We start from the raw sequence: 20596 nt of genomic DNA, 5'->3' as shown, positions 1-20596 counted from the left end.
TAATCCACTCCCCAAAGAGTGTTGGTTTATTCAGGTTTTTTTTGTTTGTTTTTAGGAGGTACTGGAGATCAAACCCAGGACCTCGTACATGGGAAGCAGGCACTTAACCTCTTGAGCTACATCTGCTCCCCTCTTATTTAATTTCTTTTTTTTTTTTTTAAGATTTATTTTTATTTACCTTTCTCCCCTCCCCACCCCCCCATTGTCTGCTCTGTGTCCATTTGCTGTGTGTTCCTCTGCGTCTGCTTGGATTATCAGATGGCACTGGGAAACTGTGTCTCTTTTTGTTGTGTCATCTTACTGCATCAGCTCTGTGTGTGTGTGGTGCCACTCCTGGGCAGGCTGTGCTTTTTTCACGCAGGATGGCTCTCCTTGTGGGGCACACTCCTTGAGTGTGGGGCACCCCTGTGCCAGGGTGCCCCTGTGTGGCATGGCATTCCTTGCACACGGCAGCACTGTGTGTGGACCAGCTAACCACACAAGTCAGGAGGCCCTGGGTATCGAACCCTGGACTCTCTATATGGTAGGCAGACACTCTATCAGTTGAGCCACATCTGCTTCCCTTCTTTAATTTCTTAACATGGTGAATTACATTAATTTTCTCTTGTTCTGTAAGCCTTCATTGAATTTCTTGTATAAACCTTATTTGATCATGTTGTTTTATGTTATTTGTATGTTGCTAGTTTAGACTTTCTAATATTTGTGTATTAGATTTTTGCATCATTTTCATTCATGGTGTCGCCTTAAAATTTTCTTTTAAAACCATCATTTTCTGGTTTATCAAAGTTGTGCTAGCCTTATAAAATAAGATTTTCCTATTTCTTGTCCTCAAGAAGAAATTTTATGTGGAGAACTTCTAGGTTTGACATTTATGTACCTACAGCAAACATACTATATATAATAAACAACTGTAGCTGTTATTTAATAGTTGTAGGTATATTTTGGTTTTCTATCTTTAAGTAGCCTTTGACAAATTATATAATTTCTATAAAATTCTTCCATTTTATGGTTTTAGTTTTTGTCATAAAATTGTTTCTATTATATTTTCATGATTCTGTTATAATTTCTATCATGATTTCATAATTCTTAGTATCTGTAAGTCAAACCCTTTTCATCCCCAATGTTTAGATGCACCTTTTTCCTTGACTAATTTGACTAGAGTTGACTAGAGATATAGCACTATTTTTATTCAAAGAGCTAATTACCACCCCCCCCCCCCCATGCTTCTATTTTTCCTCTATTTAATTTCTGGTCTTTATTTTTTTTTTTTTACCATATTTTCTCTGGATTTACTCTGTCATTCCTTTTTCTTTAAACAAATTTCACTTTTTGAATTGGCTTTTTGCTTCATAGGTTTTCAAAACATTTTTCTTCTGTTATGTGTACATTTAAAAGTTTCCTTGTAGGTATTACTTTAGATGTGTCCAAGTTTAAGTAAATGATGTTTTCCTTATCATTCGGTTCAAACTCTTGTAAATTTTCATTATAATATATTCTTTACGTTCTTATTATGAGTAGGCTTTTTCTTTCCCCCTGATATGGGTGCCAGGGATTGGACACAGGACTTCGTATGTGGGAAGCCGGCACACAACTACTGAGCCACATTGGCTCTCCTGAATTGGTTTTTTCTTTTTTAGGAGGCAATGAACCCAGGCCCTCCCATGTGGGAAGCAGGTGCACAACCACTTAAGCCACATCTGCTCCCCATGAATAGACTTTTAAAAGATTTTCCAAACATGATGCTCTTGAGATTAGTTTTATATAGTTGCATTCTTTTTATTTTTTAGGAGGACTGGGGATTGAACCCAGGACCTTGTAAATGCAATGTGTGACGCAGGTGCTCAACCACTGAACTACTCCCACTCCCATTGTGGTTGCATTCTAACTTTACTGGATTTGGGTGGGCCAGGGTTTGTGTGCTGTACAGTACACTTTTTTTTTTTTATCACTGTTCTTCTTGGTCAGCTCTATTGAGATATAATTCTTGTACAATAAAGTAACACATTTTAAGTGTATAGTTCAATGAATTTTGGTAAATTAAGATACTGTATAATCACCACAGCAATAAAAATATGGCATTTCCATCACAAAGAAATTTCTTTTGTGCTTACCCTACTTGGACTCCTTGTTCCCATCCCTTCCCCCAGCCCTAGGCAGCCAGTGGTAGGATTTTTATCACTGTAGATTACTTTTGCCACTTTTGGAACTCCGTATAAATTGAATCCTACAGTGTATACACTTTTAGGTGTGACTTCTTTCAGTTTAATGTTTTTGAAGTTCATGGCTGTATCGCATGTATTTTTCCTTTTTTATTGCTGAGTGGTCGTGTATTTTGTGACGATACCATTGCTTGTTTATCCATTCACTCATTGATGAACATCTGAGTTATTTCCAGTTTTTTTTTAAAGAATGTTGTGTGAGTGTTTTAAAGATTTATTTTATTTATTTATTTCTCTCCCCTTCCCCTCCCACCCCGGTTGTCTGTTCTTTGTGTCTATTTGCTATGTCTTCTTTGTCGGCTTCTGTTGTCAGCGGCTCAGGCATCTGTGTCTCTTTTTGTTGCATCATCTTGCTGTGTCAGCTCTCTGTGTGTGCAGTGCCATTCCTGGGCAGGCTGCACTTTCTTTCACGCTGGGCGGCTCTCCTTCTGGGTTTCACTCCTTGCGCGTGGCTTCCCTACGTGGGGGACACCCCTGCGTGGCACGGGACTCCTTGTGTGCATCAGCACTAAGCATGGGCCAGCTCCACATGGGTCAAGGAGGCCCGGGGTTTGAACTGCAGACCTCCCATGTGGTAGACGGACGCCCTAACCACTGGGCAAAGTCCACTGCCCTATTTCTAGTTTTAAAGCTATTATAAATAATACTCTGAACATTCATGAGGAATCTTTTTTAGAGATATGTTTCATTTCTGAGAGGTAAATATCTAGAATAGAAGTGCTGGGTCATGTGGTAAGGGTATGTTTAACTTTATAGGAAACTGACAAACTATTTTCCCAAGTGGTTATATAATTTTATATTCCTACAAGGAATGTATGAGAGCTCCACTTGCTCCTCATCCTTGCCAATACTTAATATTTCAATCTTTTTAATCTTAGCATGCTAGTTGGTGTGTGTAGTAATATTTCAGTGTTTTTTTTTAAATCTTTTTTTAATTTGTCTTTTTTTCCCCAAAAGTACATAGATCACAAACAATGTTACATTAAAAAATATATAAGAGGTTCCCTTATACCCCCACACCCCACGCCACCCACTCTTCCCACATCAACAACCTCTTTCATCCTTGTGGCACATGCCTTGCATTTGGTGAATACATTTTGGAGCACTGCTGCACCACATGGATTATAGTTTACATTGTAGTTTACACTCTCCCCCAGTCCATTCTGTGAGTTATGGCAGGATATATAATGTCCTTCATCTGTCCCTGCAATATCATGGTGGTTTTAATTAGCATTTTTCTGATAACTAATGATGTTGATCATTTCCCCATTACTTGCTTTTTTTAAATTACTTGCTATTAATATGTCTCTGAGAGTTCTTTATATATTCAGGCTATAAGTCTTTTGTATTTTCTCTCATGCTGTGGCTTGCCTTTTCTGTTTCTTTTTTTTTTTAAAGATTTATTTATTTAATTTCCCCCCCCCCTCCCCTGGTTGTCTGTTCTTGGTGTCTATTTGCTGCGTCTTGTTTCTTTGTCCGCTTCTGTTGTCGTCAGCGGCTCGGGAAGTGTGGGCGGCGCCATTCCTGGGCAGGCTGCTCTTTCTTTTTCACGCTGGGCGGCTTTCCTCACGGGCGCACTCCTTGTGCGTGGGGCTCCCCCACGCGGGGGACACCCTTGCGTGGCACGGCACTCCTTGCGCACATCAGCGCTGCGCATGGCCAGCTCCACACGGGTCAAGGAGGCCCGGGGTTTGAACCGCGGACCTCCCATATGGTAGACGGACGCCCTAACCACTGGGCCAAAGTCCGTTTCCCCTTTTCTGTTTCTTAATGATGCCTTTTGAAGATCAGAAGATTTTAATATTTCATGTGTCTGTTTTTCCTTTCGTGGTAACTGGGTTTTGTGTCCTAAGAAATCTTTATTACATGGTCAAGGTGATTTTTTCCTATGATTTCTTTCTAGAAGCTTTATAGTTTGAGCTTTTATGTTTAAATCTTTGATTCATTTCAAGTTAATTTTTGTTATGGTTTGAGATTAAGGGTCAAGATTCATTTCCCCCCATTTCAGTTGTTCTAACATCCTTTGTTGTAAAGATATTCTTTCCTTATTGAATTGTATGGACAATGTTGCTGGTAATATCTGGACTCTCTTCTGTTATGTTGCTCTATAGATATTATCTTTATATCAATACTATACTATGTTGACCACTTGGCCTCTGTAGTATTTCTTGAAATCAGGTAAGGTGAGAACTTTAACTGTTCTTTTTCAAAATTGGTTTTGGTTATTCTCAGTCTTTGCAGTTTCCATGTGTAGCAGTTTGATATGTTTCATGAATTCCAAAAATAGGTACTGGATTATGTTTTTAAGCTGGTCTGGGCCTTGATTGGGCCACTTCAGTAGGGTGTTGAATCCCTGCCCTTTGGTGGGTGGGGGGGACTCACAGATAAGATTCACAGCAAAGAACAGAGTTGGGTTTTTTGATGCTAGAATTTTGAGCTGGAACCCTGGGAAGTAATCACACAGAGGAGCTTGGTCCTGAGGAAAGAGAGAAAGCTGCTGGAAGAAAGGCGTGCATTCACCTGATAGTTTGCAGCTGCAGAAACCAGAGAATGAGCAGCTGAGCCCAGAAAGAGGCAAGCCCCAGGAAGAGAGGAACCCAGAAGCCTGAACCCATGTAGACATTGGCAGCCATCTTGCTCCAACATGTGGCAGTAGACTGGTGAGGGAAGTAACTTTGGCTTTATGGCCTAGTAACTGTAAGCTTCTACCCCAAATAAATACCCTTTATGAAAGCCAACCAATTGCTGGTATTTTGCATCAGCACCCCTTTGGCTGACTAATACACCATGTAAATTTTATAATCATTTCATCAGTTTCTGCACATCTGTAGATCAGTTTGGTGTCTTAACATCCCCAGCACTACTTGTCCTAACTAGTCCATCCTTAACCCACAGGAACCTCACTCTGGTAAATCTTGTGTAGTCTTGCATATCAGTATTATACTGGAATATATATACACCTAGGCCAGTTTTCAGCCAGGGACTTTCAGAGATCCTCCACAGACTTAAGTAATTGTTGGGAACAGAGTTCTACATATAAAACAAGCTGTAAAAAACAAAAATTGTGGTTCAAACCTTATATTTTATAGTTAATTTTTTGTGTGTTTGCCCTCTCATTTTCCCTAAGTTTGAGTTAAAAATCTTTACCATAATTGTGGATTGATCAGTTTCTCCTTGACATTTTTAATTTTCTTTATTTTTTTAGCTCTATTTATTTATTGTTTTAGTACATTGAATAAAAGCATCCCACCAAGGTCTAAAAATAAGTTAGTGGCAGAGTCTGGATTAACATCCTGGTCTCCTGATCCCAATTTAATTATCCCCTTTTGACAGGTAATCTCTGTGCTTAATTTAAGACTATCTCATCAATAGAGCTACTTTTTCTAAAGAATTTTTAATCTACATAATTCTGTATCAACTCCTTTTTGGAAAAAAGTGTATGATAAAATTATACATGCTAATTTTTTGTTAAGCACATTGAATTCCTCAAATAATTGTTTAGAACATAGTTTCCTGGGGCTCCTAATTAAAAAGGAAAACTTTATCACATATTTTTGTCTTTGTGTGTTATTTTATTCTCCTTTCTTCCTTCCTTAATCATTCACTTAAACTATTTGCCTTTCCTAAAGTATATCATATTTATAACTCTACCTTTGCTCATACTATTTCTACTGCCTAGAAAAGATATATACACTAGTGCCCTTTTTCAGCTTCCTTATCACTTGAATACCTAATTCAGACTTCTAGTATCCTTACTTCTCTGAAACCTATTCTGTGACATCTCTTTCTCATGAAATTGATTATTTGTACCATTATGCCCCTGCTGTATTATGAGCTAGATACTGTTACATGTTTATAGTACTGATTTCCCTGCAGGCTTGGCTTTTCTAGTCTAAGAGCTCTTTCATTGTTGAGACTGTTTCTTATTTGTCTCAGTGAGTCCAGGGGATAGGATAGTACTGGAATATGGTAGTCACCTCGAATAGTTTTTGTTTTTTAAGGTACTGGGACTGGGGATTGAACCCCATTCCCGTATGTGGGAAGCAGAGCTCAGCCCCTGAGTGATATTGGCTCCCTCCAATAGTTTTAATGACTGAGTGAATCATATATTACTAATTTGGGTGTGGGGAAAGATTTTATTTATGCAATCTACTTGGTTTTTTATTATTTCCAACCATTGGAGTATGGATATGCTTCTCTAATCTCTACTCATTTTAAAAGATTTTTTCAATGAGGCAAATGATTCCTGTAAGCATAATTTATATCTATGAACAAAATTTTCTGTAGAAGTTAAAGAATATTGGAGGACACGCATTTCCGATTATGTGTTTTCTGCTCATAGAACAAATTTAGCCCTTAACTATGGAGACTTGACAAATGGAGGTAAATAAACATAATATAAATTAGATACTCAGTAAACCTTTGTTTATATAGTACATGTGCCATTAATAGAACTTTTCACTTTATGATGTAATTTTTTTCTTTTTTTATTTTAGCACTTATGACATTAACAGAGAACAGGACTATGACAAGATTTCTGGGGGTATACTTGGTGAAAATGAATTAAGACCACCCCCCCAGCTACATTCTCTCTTAGAGAAGATCAAGACAGGGTTCATATCAGAAAAGAGTGGGTATTAAACTAAGTGCTATAAGTTATTACTAATGAATCCAAAGTAGAATGATAAAATATTTTAAATTTTAATTTAGATCATATAAAATGAAAGGACTTTTTATATTTTCAGTAGCTACAACTGTTTCAGTAACTACAACTGTTTTAACGATCTTTAGTCCAAACACTATAGGTGAATAAGTTTCAAATACATGATAAAATATATATATTCAAGAAAAATTGTCAGGTTCCTCTGTTTGTGTTTCTTTGAAATTATGATTTATTTTCATTTGTTTTGAATTGAGATATTCTAAATAAGAAAAACAGTTCATGTTTGTGTAGGAAAAAACTAAATTATAGTAAAATATAAGGTAAAAAAGGTATAAGTTCCCTTTTATCTACTTTCCAATCTCACTATACATTGGAGTAACTACTGTTACAGTTTGGTTTCTCATCCTTCTAGATCTTTTCCTGTATACTTTCAAACACATAATTTAGAAAAATTTTTTTTACTAAAATGGCATTATATAATGCATGTTGTTTACTCAGTGGTATGTAAAGTGTAGGTATCTTTACATATCAATATGTAAAGATTTACCTTGTTTTATTTAATATTTGCAGCGTTCCCTTTTAGTGGCGATTTGTCTCCAGTGTTTTTTGCTATAGTAGATGTTGATGCGTGGGACATCCTTATACATATATATCCTGTGCACTTGTGCAAGTGTTCCTGAGGAGTAAATTCCTAGAAATGGAATAGGTATAGGGGCTGCACATTTAAGTTCTTGTTAGGTGTTGCCAAATTGTACTCCTAAAAAGTTGTATCTGTCTTAAACTGGCAATCCTTTAATATCTTAAAGACAAGTACATTTAGGGTTACGTGATTAAGGAAAGGACTCTTCCTTTAACAACTAAGAAATGGCCTATTTCAACTAGCTAGAGTATACAGGCATTGATGAAATTAGGTTAGGTTGTACTATTTCTATATGCAGCCTTTAAAAGCAATGTTATTATTGGGTTCTGAGTGTTTCAGTGCTCTTGCTTAATGCACAAACAAGACATGTGGTCCTGAAAGTTCTGGGGGAGAAGTAGAAATAGTTTTTGTTTGAATTATTGTGACACATAAGTTGTTGAAATCAGATCATCTCATCATCTGTCTTAAGACCAGATGCTTACAGAAGGTAAAACAGGTACTGTGGCACAGCATTGGAAGTTGGTTTATAATTTTGTTATCCCTCTTATTAGACATTAAAAAGAGAAGTACACCAAACTGAACACATTCAGTATCTCTGAAGGATTTTGAGAAAGAAAAGAGATTGATGTAGGCACTTCTAGCAGAATCTATCTGATCGATAGCAAACTTAACTGTTAAGACTGAATCCACAATAGCAGGAAATGTGCCAAGAGCCAGGTATTACAAGAGAAAACATCTGTTTCCAGAGCCATTGTGATTGAACTTAAACTTCCTCCTTATGCTCTTTATTGGTCACTCAAACCCTAAGAGACTGTCTTTATATTTTACGGTAGACAGGTTCTTTTCAAATTATCTTCTTGTGTGTTGTTTTAGGTTTCTTTGTGGAAAAGTTAGCTCTCTCATCATTTTCTTGCTGTCTTCCTAACCTTAAATGTTTAATGAAGGCATGTGTATTTTCAGCAAAAATGGGGTCATTTATTTAGTGCTCATATTGTTTGGGATACTAGTTAGACTCTTGAAACTATACTATGTAAAGAAGAGTACCAAATAGTTTTCTAGTTAAAGTTCTTCTCATCTGTTTCCTCATTTATAAAGCAGGAAACTCTTGTGCTTTCTTGAGAATATAATTGATGTCATTTATTACAAAGTCATGAAGGATTTAAGATTTGCTCTGGTTTTCAAACAACTTTGTTTTTGACATGCTTTTCCTTCTGCTAACCATAAAATCACTGCTTTTATAAATATACTGCTATTTGGAGACTGCTTACTTAAAGGGGAAGCTTTTTTTTGGTGGGGGGGAGGTAATGGGGACTGAACCTGGGACCTCGTATATGGGAAGCAGGCACTCAACTACTGCTCCCTAAGGGAGAAGCGTTTTTAACAATAATAAATAGTTTTGGAAATAAAAATATATAAGCCCAGAATAATTCATTTGCTATTTGTTCCTCCTTGATTTGTTAAATCGTTAGCTTTTTGTAACCTCTGGAACCTTATTCCCCTACACTGGTGTAAAGTCAAGTCTTCTCTGACTATACATATTTGGGAAATACTGTGTTAAGAAAAAGTTTTGTTTTTTTTTATTGCACTATTTCTCAGTTTTCAGTTTATTATTGTGAATTGTGATGCTCAAAAATGGAGATATATGTAGGATACAGTACTTTCCAAACTTGAAATCTATGCCTAGCTATTAATGTCTTGCAAAATTTAGAGAAATTGATAATCTTAGGATACTCATTTACAAAGCTTATAACAGTGTTTATTCCTTCCACTATAAACAACATATTTCTTAAATATTGGGTCTCCGAGTATACTTAGATTTTTAAAAATTACGTTGCCTGCTTTAAATATATTAAATAAAACACTTCCAAAATTATAACTTCTAAAGATTCCTTACTTGTGTTTGGACTAACCATGCAGATTATTGGTTATATGTCAGTGGGTCTGTAAGGTGAATTTATAAATGCTCAAGCATCCCTGTCTGTTTTGAGTAACGTCCCCCCAAAAAGCCATGATATTAACTATTATCACTGATATTATGTTATTTGAGTTTCTTCAGAATATCTGTATTTTTTTACAGCACTGGTATACTGATATTGAAGGAGAAAGTGAAACTGAGCAAAAGTAAAAGTAAAAATGGACCGTGTAGTCCAAATTAATTTTACTGAAATGTTTGTTTTCATTTCTGTGATAGTCAATTTTAAAATATCTATTGTTTGTAAGTTAATTTTAATTAAAATGCTTTTCATTTTCTTTAACTTTTAAGCTTTACTGAAATTTACTGGGAAAAGTAGGAAGTCACGTTATTGAACTTATTAATACTATATAACTAAAACTTCCAATAATATGTAATATATTCCATTCTTCTTATTTATAAATAATGGTTATGTCCTCCCTCCCAACCTTGTTAAAGAGAGAGAAAAGACAAATAGAATAAACAATCCAAATGGTTAAATGTTAGCATTCATTAGTCTCAGTCCTTGCCAAAGTGAAGACTTGTAAAATCAAAAGGCACAAAGGGTCAACCAAGAGATCTGTTGAAATAAATCAGTAATTTTCAGTTAGGAAACATGCCTCTCATGAGATGGATATATTAGAATCTCTGGAATAGCACATGGATATGGTTTCAAAAAGCATTTTCTAAAAAAGTAACATAGTTTTATTCTTGGCTAGAGAAGAAACCCCAAAGATACAATGATTTCTAATATGTTTGGTGAGTAGGCAATAGTAGATCCTTTAAAAAGAACCTAATGGACCAACTTGGGGATTTGATAAGAAGACGGGAAGGGGTTAAGTTCATCAGAGTGTGACATAGGTTTAAAAAAAACAAAGACTGAGATGCAGTGGTATAAGTGATGGCTGACTGCCAACTTGACACTACAGTTGAGTCTGCTTACCAGCTGTAGTTAAAAGTGCACAGCTTTAAACCAAAAGACATCAGAGATCTGGCAGGGTATATTTTATCTCTTGTATTAAAAGTAATTCACCCTTATTTATAATTCATTTAGATTATTTTCTTCACATGAGAAGTCTTTTAAAATTAGTTAAGGTGCTACACATATGATAGTCATAACACTATGAATTTCTTGGTTATGCAGGAGTGAAATAGCATAGTATTCAATGATGTTTAGTGTGCCACTTTTAACCCCATCCTTTGGCTATCTTAAACAGTTGCATTATTTTTTTTGTGTTTTACAGTTTTTGAGACAGTGTCCTTGAGTTCAGACTCTGTCTTCCAGAGGGCAGTTTCAATTCTCCATACTTCTTACTTGGACTCTGCATCTGAGCATGGTTTTCAGTACAGTCAAGTGACTTTGGTGAAAAATGACATTTTCTTAAATGAGGTGAGGTGCTCGGTACACAGTGTGTCTGTGTGTTAGTTTTATTTTAGTTTTTAAAAATAGTCCCATCATTTTGAGTATATAAGCCTAGTTAGTTCTTTTAGCTGTCACATTTCAGATTAGATAAAAGATCCCTGAAAATAGTCAGTTGGAAGATAATAATTATATTAGGGAATAGAAAAATAATAAATTTCATTAGTTTTTTTTAGCAGGAGGAATTCAGGTAATACAAATTTAAAATTAATTTATAAGGCAAAATGTCATGTTTATAGCATTTGGTCATTCTCTCTTTATACAGTACAAAACTTTTTACCAACAAAAAAAGGCAAGTGACTATACTCAGGAAGAACTTCAAGAAACTTACGGGTTTCTTCTCTTTGAAACTGAAAATCAGGTAAGGTAATTAGGTTGTAGGAAATAAATTTTGTGGTATTAATATACAAAATTACTAGTATCATTGGTCTTAAATATTTGTGTTCCAGTTCTGTAAGATTGGTAAGATTACCAGTTCATCTGTCTTTCATGATACCTAGTTTTATGACAGTGAAAGTTCCTCATGAAAGAGATTTGATTCCTACATATTTTCATAGTTCTTCTTTAATTTTATCCTACATAGATTTGTAAACTTATGGATTAATACAGGTTTCTCCAGTGTTAAAAAATGCCTTTTACTGGATTGAATGGTTATTTTCTCTATTCTGGATCATTCTTTACATAGATACTTTGTTTTCTGTGGAGGTTTTTTAAGTTTAAACCACATGGTTTTGAGGGATAAGGTGAGCAATTTCAGCATTCTAGTTTCTTGGAATTTTTTCATACCTTTCTTTGAAGACAGAGCAACCATTTTGTTACTTGTGCCTAATTGTGAGTGAAGGAAACTTCTTTGTGCAGGATATGTCTCCAAAAATGTGCATGGCTTCCTAGATGCAATCTTAGCAATATTAGAGATCTATAATCAAAACTTAAAATAACTGAAAGGTAAAAATTTGGTTGGGTTAAAGAACTCAGGTAGATTTGCTTAAAGAATAACCTATGGGGGTTGTATTGTAATACTATAAGCATTTATTTATTTATTTTATTTAATCATCTAAATCCAAATAAAATATTCTATAGGTTCATATTTAAAAAGACACTTGGAAGTAAGACATTTCATACTGAGTGATTAACAAAGCTATAATTAAAGAAATCTCCAAGAGAGGACTTATTTAACTTGGTTTTGCTGGTGACATGTTTGTTAACAGAAGTGGTAAAATTTTGTGAAAAACTTTGAATCATTAAAACATGATTGCTTTGCCTAAACTTGCTTTGTGCCATGAATATATGTAGTGTACAGATTCTTTATTTATTTGAAAGTTTATGGAGTATAGCATTTCATTGCCTTCAAAGACTGACTATGATAACTAAAAGTGTTATCTTTTATTTAAAGGCAAAATTGGTGTGTCAGCGTGGACTCTGTGTTGGCAGCAGTGCTATTACCACTCTGGGTGATCCAGCCAAAGGTAAATCTTTAAAGAAAAAAGAATCTCTTCTTTTATAAGATGAAGTGAGGTTTAGTTTACTTCCTAAGTTACTTGAGTTAAAAGTCCATTTCAGTTAATGACATAATAATCTTTAGAATCAGAACTTTAAATACAAATGTGCTTAGAATCTGAAACAAGGTTTTTCAATAGAAGTTATGTGATGAGAACATTTTCAGTGTTGGTTGGACTGAGTGATACTGAAGGTACTTTCAGTGCCAAGAGATCAGTACGATTGTCAGTGGTAATGAGCATCTCTTCCCATCTATTATAATGGCAATGGGAAAAGAAATAGATAAAACTAACTCAACTTGGCAACTGTGGAATGGGAAGAATAAGAGAGAGGAAATAATCAATATAAGGTTTCAACTTATATTATTAATAAAAAAAGAGACAGAAGGAAAGAAGCAGATTGGTAGGGAAGCTGATTAGTTAATGAGATAGGTAATCTAATGGTTAAGAAAATGGGTTAGCACTAAATTTTTTTTTATCAGTTTCCTTGTCTTTAAACTAGGTTAAACTGCCTTATAGAGTTGAGGATTAAATATGGGACTGTGTACAGTGCTTAACCCAAGAACTGATACATAGTCAGCTTTCAGTAAATGAACACTAATACTTTTGTGAGTCATATTTGAGAAAATAATGAGATTTCCATAAATGTGTCTGGAAGATATCTAGCAGGTCGTAAAAATAGTTGGAAAGGGATCAGGACTTGGGATGGGGCTTAGGATGGGGGGGGCGGACAGGGGGATCCTCTTTGAAACCAAGACATTGTTATATAGGAGTGTTTGGAAGGAATAGATGGCAAAGAACAGAACTTCTCTATTGTAATGGGAGCAGGGGTGGAGGTGGGAGATAGAATGAGGAAAAGTTAAAGGCAGCCTGGTGGATATAGATTCGCGAAGTAAGAGTTTTACAGAATTAGAAGGATTTCCGGGAAGGGTATTTGGCAGTGCTGGATGCTCAGAATTTGGAGATCAGGACTCAGATCATTGGGCTTGATGGCTGTATTTCCCACTGATCTTTTTTTTTTTTTTTTTTTAATATATAAAAGCTTATTGAGATCTAATTCACATACCAGAAAATTCACCCATCTAAAGCATACAATTCAAAGTTTTATTGCATTCACAAAGTTATGCAAACATTACCCAATTTTAGAACCAAAAGGTACCTATTACGCATGAGTAGTCAGTCCCCTTTGCACTCTACCCCCAGCACTGTACAAATCTGTCTTCTAGATTTGCCTATTATGAACATTTCATATAAATGGAAATCATATAATAGGCGATCCTCTGAGACGACTTTGACTCAATAAAATTTTTTCTTTTTTTGAGAAAGGCTGTTTGTTTGTTTGTTTGTTTGTTTTTGTTTTTGAGGTACCGGGCCAGCAAGCAAACCCGGGACCTTGTATGTGGGAAGCCAGCGCTCAACCACTGAGCCACATCAGCAACCCTGAGTTGGTTTTTTCATTTGTTTGCTTGTTGTTTGTTTTTTTGTTTGTTTTCAGGAGGTATCGGAAACCAAACCCGGGACCTTCCATGTGGAAGCAAGCATTCAACTGCTTGAACCACATCTGCTCCTCACACTGAATATGTTTTCAAGGATCATCCGTGTTGTAACATGCATCAGTACTTCATTCTCTTTTTAGTTGAATAATACTCCATTGTATGGCTGTAGCACGTTTTGTTTTTCCATTCCTCAGCTGATTCAAAGTTCATGTTTCTACTTTTTGTCTGTTATGAGTAATACTGCTTGTGAACATTCATGTACAAATTTTTGCATAGACATATGTTGTCATTTTTCCTGAGTACATACCTAGGAGTGGAATTGCTGGGTCATATGATAACTCTATATAAAACAAATTTTTTTAGATTTGTATTCAACTTATATCTTCTTAAGGACATTAAAGGTGATAAATTCATAACCCCAATAACATTTCACAATTAAACCTTTTTTCTGGTTCTTTGCACCCCATTCTCTTCATTATGAAAGTGGTTTGACTGTTGGTTTCATTTGTTTAATTTTATTTTTTGGCTGAAAAATTTGAAAGTCAATTACAAGTAAACACCTCAGCATGCATCTCTAAAAACTAGAACATTTTCCTCCACAACTACAATCTCATTATTTTATTGTGGATATTTGAGAGACTGGCTTCAGTAGAGTGGTAGATATTAAAGCTGGATTGTTTCTAAGAAGTGCATGTTCTTCATAAGCACATATATACTAGAATTGATAATAGCATTTCTTCCTGTATACATTTTATATTTTTGGCTCAAGTGGAAATGGATAGTTCTGTATATAATAGTGTTACTTTGTATTAATAATACAGTGTTTCATAGTTTTAAAAAGTATATTGATCTTTTAAATCTTCCTGAGAACACTGTGGTTTATGTATGTGACCCAACCTTGCTGAGCCACCCTCCCCTCTTACTCCTAAGTCATGTGGTTAGTAAGTGGAAAACCCAGAACTAGAATCCACCTATTCATTGACCACAGATTCATTGCTCTTTCTGAATTTAGTGAAATGACAAGTGTGAAGCACCTGGCATAGAGCTAATACTCAATTACTTTTAATTTCCTTTTTCCTTTCCCAGTAAACATCTGAGATAATGTAGATTTATCATATTAGCATTAAAGTCTGTCATAATATGGTTAAGTGTAAATTATGTATTCTTATGTATTCTGATTAATGAAAATTTTAGAAAGGGATCTATAGACTGCCCAAAACTTGCCAGATAACACCTCATAATTTCCTATAAGGTTTATGACTTATGAGTATGATGACATTTGGTGTATAGATTTTCTAAATAAAGAATCTTAAATGAAGACAAGTCAGTGCATTTGTTTTAAAAAATGACACACTTTGTGGTTAACCAAGATTACAGTTCCATATAATTTTTTTAAGACTTATTTTTATTTATTTATTCCCCCCTTTGTGGCTTGTTCCATTCTTTGCTGTCTCTTCTCTGTGTCCATTTGCTGTGCGTTTTTTCTATATCTGCTTGTCTCCCTTTTGTTGCATCATCTTGCTGCGCCGACTCTCCACAGTGCACAGGCCAGCTTTGCCTTCACAAGGAGGCCCTGGGACGCGAACCCAGAGCCTCCTATATGGTAGACAAGAGCCCAACTGTTTGAGCCACAGCTACTTCCCCTCATATAATTTTTAGAGGTAGTATTGTGGTGGTCTCTAAACCAAGCCTGGTTATATCTGAGCAGTTTCCTAAACCAAAATTACAACTCTGATCAGTATTCACAGTAGGGGTTCACGGCTGTAGAGGTCAGTGAGAATCTTTTATGACCCCTTTGTTTTAGAACTTCGCATTGCCTATTTTTATGTTAAGCTACAGGTAACCAGTTTAAAGGTATCTCTACATATGCATTATATATGTATATGTGTAAACTATCTTTTTAACGTATAAATTAATCTATATTTTACACTTTTATAGGTGTGTATATTTCCAAATACGCAGACTATCTTCATCCGAGACCATGGTATCATGGAAAATCTGGTTATGTTGTCATTTTTAATCTAATTAAGGTAAATCCCAGATGTGTATTTATGTAATTTTTCTTTTAAAAACTAAAGGTTACCAATCTATGATGATGTTTTTTACAGAACATAGCTAAATATAGTTCTCACAAAAGCCAGCTATCCAAATTCAGAAGAATATGTGCTATTTTTTCTTTCCTTTAAAAAGAAAACTTTTTTGTTCATTTAATAACATGTTTTTCTTTTAGAAAAAAACTTTTAAAATAACAAAAAGCGTATTCAGTGGAAAGTCTTCTTTTCTCCCTTGTCCTGCAGTGCCATTTTTAAGCATTAAAAATCAGAAAACAAGTAGCTGCTTATTAAATGATACCATTACAATTCAGTTATAGAAGATGAATTTCAGGAAACGTTATTCATTGTTTGGTATAAATTGTCAAAATAAGAAAATAGTTGCATTCTTTATTCTTAAAACATCCAGACCTCAGGTTCCTTATTAATACGTTATTACTCGTTATTAAAAACATAGATTTGTTTTTTTATTTTTGTTAAATTGTACTGGCCTTAGGCTTCTTGCCACTGTATCTCCCACTATCTGGTTGGATATTGCTATTTAGTTTTTGCCTGTATGCTCTCAGTCCTCCTTAATTTACTGCTTAAAAGCCAGTCACACTGAGCATCATTAAGATGTTTGATGGCAAGAAGATAAGAGATTGTGATTGCTTACTGGAAAGTACTGTTAAATATCCTTTGGCTATTTATATTCTTATGGTGGGCCTATAAATAAAGAAGCAGGACTTTAACAACAACAAAAATATTTTTTTAGGAAAAGCAATTACATTCTTCTTGAAAAGACAAAAATTAAACTTGCCTATAATCTCATGCCTCACATTGCTGTATTTGGTATATATTTGGCATATCTTTATTTTTTTCCTTGCATATATATTTATTAATTTTTTAAAAATCCATAGTTGTGTTTCTACTATATAAACTCACATACTACTTCTTTTTTTAACTTAACATTATGTTGTGAATATTTCATCATATGATAAACTTGGCTGATTTTTTTTGCTTTTTTGGGGAGACAAAAGAATCCATAATGGGAAGTACTGTCAACTCTTCATTGAACTGGGCCAGTAGCCTGCTATAAGCACTTAAGCACGTATTTGATCATTGCTGATTTCCTTGCTCTGGTTTAATAGAATTACCTTGGTCTGTAATTTATAATTGATAATTTAATACTTCAGTCTGAAACTCTTTTGAAATTTTAGATTTCATTTTTCATATTTTATGTTATAGTCTTTTGAATAGCCAGTTTGCTTGGCATCTGTGATAAGCTATATAGTTTTTGTTTTCTTTCAAAGTATTCGTTTGAGGATGATTCATATACTCATTTGGTATTATGATAAAAGCTATGAACTTTTGCCTCAGAAAGATACCCAAACACACCAGATTTTTAAATACAATTTTAAGGGGTTCATAGATCATTAAAAATACAGGTGGCCTTCAGATCATTGTTTTTTCTGAGAAACATAGTTATTAACAGTTAACTTCATAACTATTGTTATTAGGCTACTTTTAAATGAATCTTGGAATAAAGGTTGTTGCTATTGGAAGATATCTGAGTTATCCTAATATTTTCATTCTAGGGAAAAGTCAAGTTTGTGCCTGAGAATTATACAACTAATTATACTAGGCCATCTTCTGGCTATGATTGCCACGTGGCTACAAATACTAACAAGGTTTCTCACAAGACAAGTCATTTTCGTACCTTTGAACTGAGTCAGGTATGTGAATAAATATGACCCAAGATGTATTTCTGAATCTTTTATGTTAAATTAAAGGTCCGGGTGGGATTGAGATAACTTTGGTGCATACGTAATTCAGTGGTGTTACTCTATAATATTTATTTTTCTTCTTTCAGTATTATGTCTATGAACTTTCAGGCAGCACGTTTATTGAACGACCCAGACAGATCTGTCCTTATGTAATTGTGGCTTTTCAGTACAAAGAACCTAAAAAGATGGCAACACCAGCTCATAAAAGCATGTAAGTAATTGTGAGTATAGTATGTTTTACTGGATTTATTTCCTTTGCTCTTACTAAAAAGAAAACTGCTTCCTTTTTTTTTTCCCTAGACTTGAACTAAATGAAGATGGTAAGAAATGATTTCGTTGATCTTTGATCTCTTTTAGATTTTTTTATTTTCTGTTATGTAAATGTGACATTAATAAATAAAATAATCATTTCTGTCTTACCCTTGTTAAAGTTCTCATCTCTCCATGGAAAGGGAAGTTAATTATTCAGAGCTGTCTGCTGTGTGATATAACGCTTTGGTCCACTTATGGTACAGTTCTTCCAACACAACTGTAAGTATTGAATTTTGTGTCCTTTCCTAAATCTTATGTGGGGAAAAGATTTTATTTATTTATTTTTTTAATTTTCATTTTGAACCCTATATGGTAGCACTGGTGCAAAATATAGTGATTGTACTTGGTTTTTAGATTGAACTACTTTTTGATGGGTAGATAGATGTATAGGACACAGGAACTAAATTCTGATCTAAATTCTAGCATTGGCTTTGTGAAATAAATTAGTTTTATAACCTTTGACAAATCACTTTTTAAATCTTACTGTCCTATTCTGTTAATGGGATAATAGCCTCTTGGGATAAATTAAATTATTTGATACTAGAAGTCTGACTTCACCTAGGAAACAAATTGGATTTGCCTAGATAGCAGATATGGAAAATTATAGCCACTTCATCCCATTATTAAGTCTTTATTAAAATTTGTGGTACCTGACTTTCTAATTTCCACATGATTTTCCTAGAATGGTATTAAATAGATTTGCTATTATATGTGTATATATTTTGATGAATTTTCATAATGAATATTTTCTTCTGGGGAACTTTAAAAGATATCTTATGAAATCATTTTGCTCAGTCTATTTTTAGTTTATAACCCAAACTATTGAAAGATATATGTAGTTTAATTAATTAGTTAAGGGAAAAGCTGGTGTGCTATCACAATTCATTTTCTTTCTATTGGCCTTTTTTAAGAAGAGGCAGGGGTATTGTAATCCATAAAATAAAGTAAGAATTCTGTGAAGAATAAATGGGAGAAAAGAGAAAGTTCTTTCCTCCTCACTGTAGAGCAGTGTACCTTCTAATAAATGGAAAAAGAAGGATGGAATTTTAAAATATTACCATTTGACATTGTTATAATAATCAGTAGATGCTGAAAATAGCAGGTGAAAGTTCAGTGATATTCAGATTATCTCAGAGTATTTCCCCATAACCTACTTATTAATCCCAAAGTGAAAAATACAGTCTTAATAGTAGAGAAAACTGGCATATATTATGTTAACAAAGTGGTTAAGTTAACATCACCAATGGAATAGATATCATGTGCCTTCTGATATGATGCCCAGAGAATGACACATCACTTCTATGGCATTCCTGCCAGAAATGCAAACTCTGTCTCTAATCAGGAAGAAACATCAGATATACCCAGATTGAAGGACATTCTATAAAATAATGGTCTTATATTCTTGAAAACTAACAAAGTCATTAAGGGTAAAGACTGAGAAACTGTTCCAGATTAAAGGAGACTAAAGAGAATGATAATTAACTGCAATGTGTGGTCCTAAATTGGATCCTGGACCAGGAAAAAAATTTTATTTTATTATAAAGAATCTTAGTGAGATAGTTGGCAAAATCTGAAGGAAGTCTGTAGGTTAAATAATAGTACTATATCATTGTTAATTTATCAATTTTGCTTATTGACCTGTGGTTGTATAAGAAAATGTTGTTGTCCCGCCCCCCTCCCCTTTTTTTTTTAAGAAACACAGAAATACTTAGGGCTAAGTGGATATCATGTTCGCAACTTATTCTCAAAAGGTTCAGAAAAAAATATACATATATAGAAATATATGATAACACAAACATGATGAATGTTAACATTTGAGGAATCATTTGAAGTGTGGCATAAGAGAATTCTTTGTACTATTTTTACAACTTTTCTGGAAGTTCAAAAGTATTTAAAAAAGCTCTAAAAAAGGGGAAAAGGAGTCAGGGGAAGTGTGGTTCATTCTGTGTCATTGCACTATAGGCAATCTGATATTATCAAGAGTTTTCAACCCTTGGATAGCATAATTTTTTATTAATTTTCAATTCCAGTATGTGTAATTCTTCCACACGTCTGGATATTTTGATTATACCAAAGATACATACAATTATAAAATATAAACATATTTGCAGATCATGACCTATAAGTCATATGTTTGAGAAATCTGTAACATTTACAAATGTACATATTATTTGACTTGGGAGTTTATTAATTTAAGGGCTTTTCTGTGGTTATGATACCTTTGTTGCATTTATATTAGAAAACCAAAAATTATGGAGCTATGGATCATTTCAATATTTATTACACTGCTTGATGTTGTTTTATTTTTCAGACCACAGGAACTAGATTTTCAGTATGTAATGAAGGTATCTTCCTTGAAAAAAAGACTACCAGAAGCTGCCTTTAGAAAACAGAACTACTTGGAGCAAAAAGGTCTGTTCAGATATAGTGATACATGGCATGTCTTGGGCTTTTTTCCAGCTATTTCTTACTATCTCTTTCAAGTATATATCCATACCTCTATTTTGTCTTAAGTGATTCTTACAGGGTATTTCGTAAAAGAAAGTTTTGTTTTCATTTCCTTGGAAGCCAGCTTGGCACTG

The 20596-nt window shown here is 34.3% G+C and overlaps 1 protein-coding gene across 7 annotated transcripts in view; it reads left to right on the top strand.

The window, feature by feature from the left end:
- Window positions 1–20596, top strand: part of TASOR2 (transcription activation suppressor family member 2) — a 79406-nt gene that overhangs the window by 22548 nt on the left and 36262 nt on the right. For 2 of the 7 annotated variants that reach the window (XM_058282457.1, XM_058282458.1), the window contains exons 1-10: window positions 6720–6849; window positions 10718–10863; window positions 11159–11254; window positions 12287–12359; window positions 15824–15915; window positions 17514–17651; window positions 17789–17913; window positions 18003–18022; window positions 18134–18233; window positions 20326–20426. In XM_058282457.1, the coding sequence (XP_058138440.1) occupies window positions 17888–17913; window positions 18003–18022; window positions 18134–18233; window positions 20326–20426 (247 nt within the window). In that variant the 5' untranslated portion in view covers window positions 6720–6849; window positions 10718–10863; window positions 11159–11254; ... (2 more) ...; window positions 17514–17651; window positions 17789–17887. Of the gene's footprint in view, window positions 1–6715; window positions 6850–10717; window positions 10864–11158; window positions 11255–12286; window positions 12360–15823; window positions 15916–17513; window positions 17652–17788; window positions 17933–18002; window positions 18023–18133; window positions 18234–20325; window positions 20427–20596 lie in introns of those variants that run through there. The other 5 variants (XM_012521038.4, XM_058282456.2, XM_071210088.1 and 2 more) reach the window with 4 other exon arrangements.

The sequence above is a fragment of the Dasypus novemcinctus genome, chromosome 20, assembly GCF_030445035.2.
Source record: "Dasypus novemcinctus isolate mDasNov1 chromosome 20, mDasNov1.1.hap2, whole genome shotgun sequence".
Lineage (NCBI taxonomy): Eukaryota > Metazoa > Chordata > Mammalia > Cingulata > Dasypodidae > Dasypus > Dasypus novemcinctus.
This window is presented reverse-complemented; position numbering and strand designations above follow the sequence as displayed.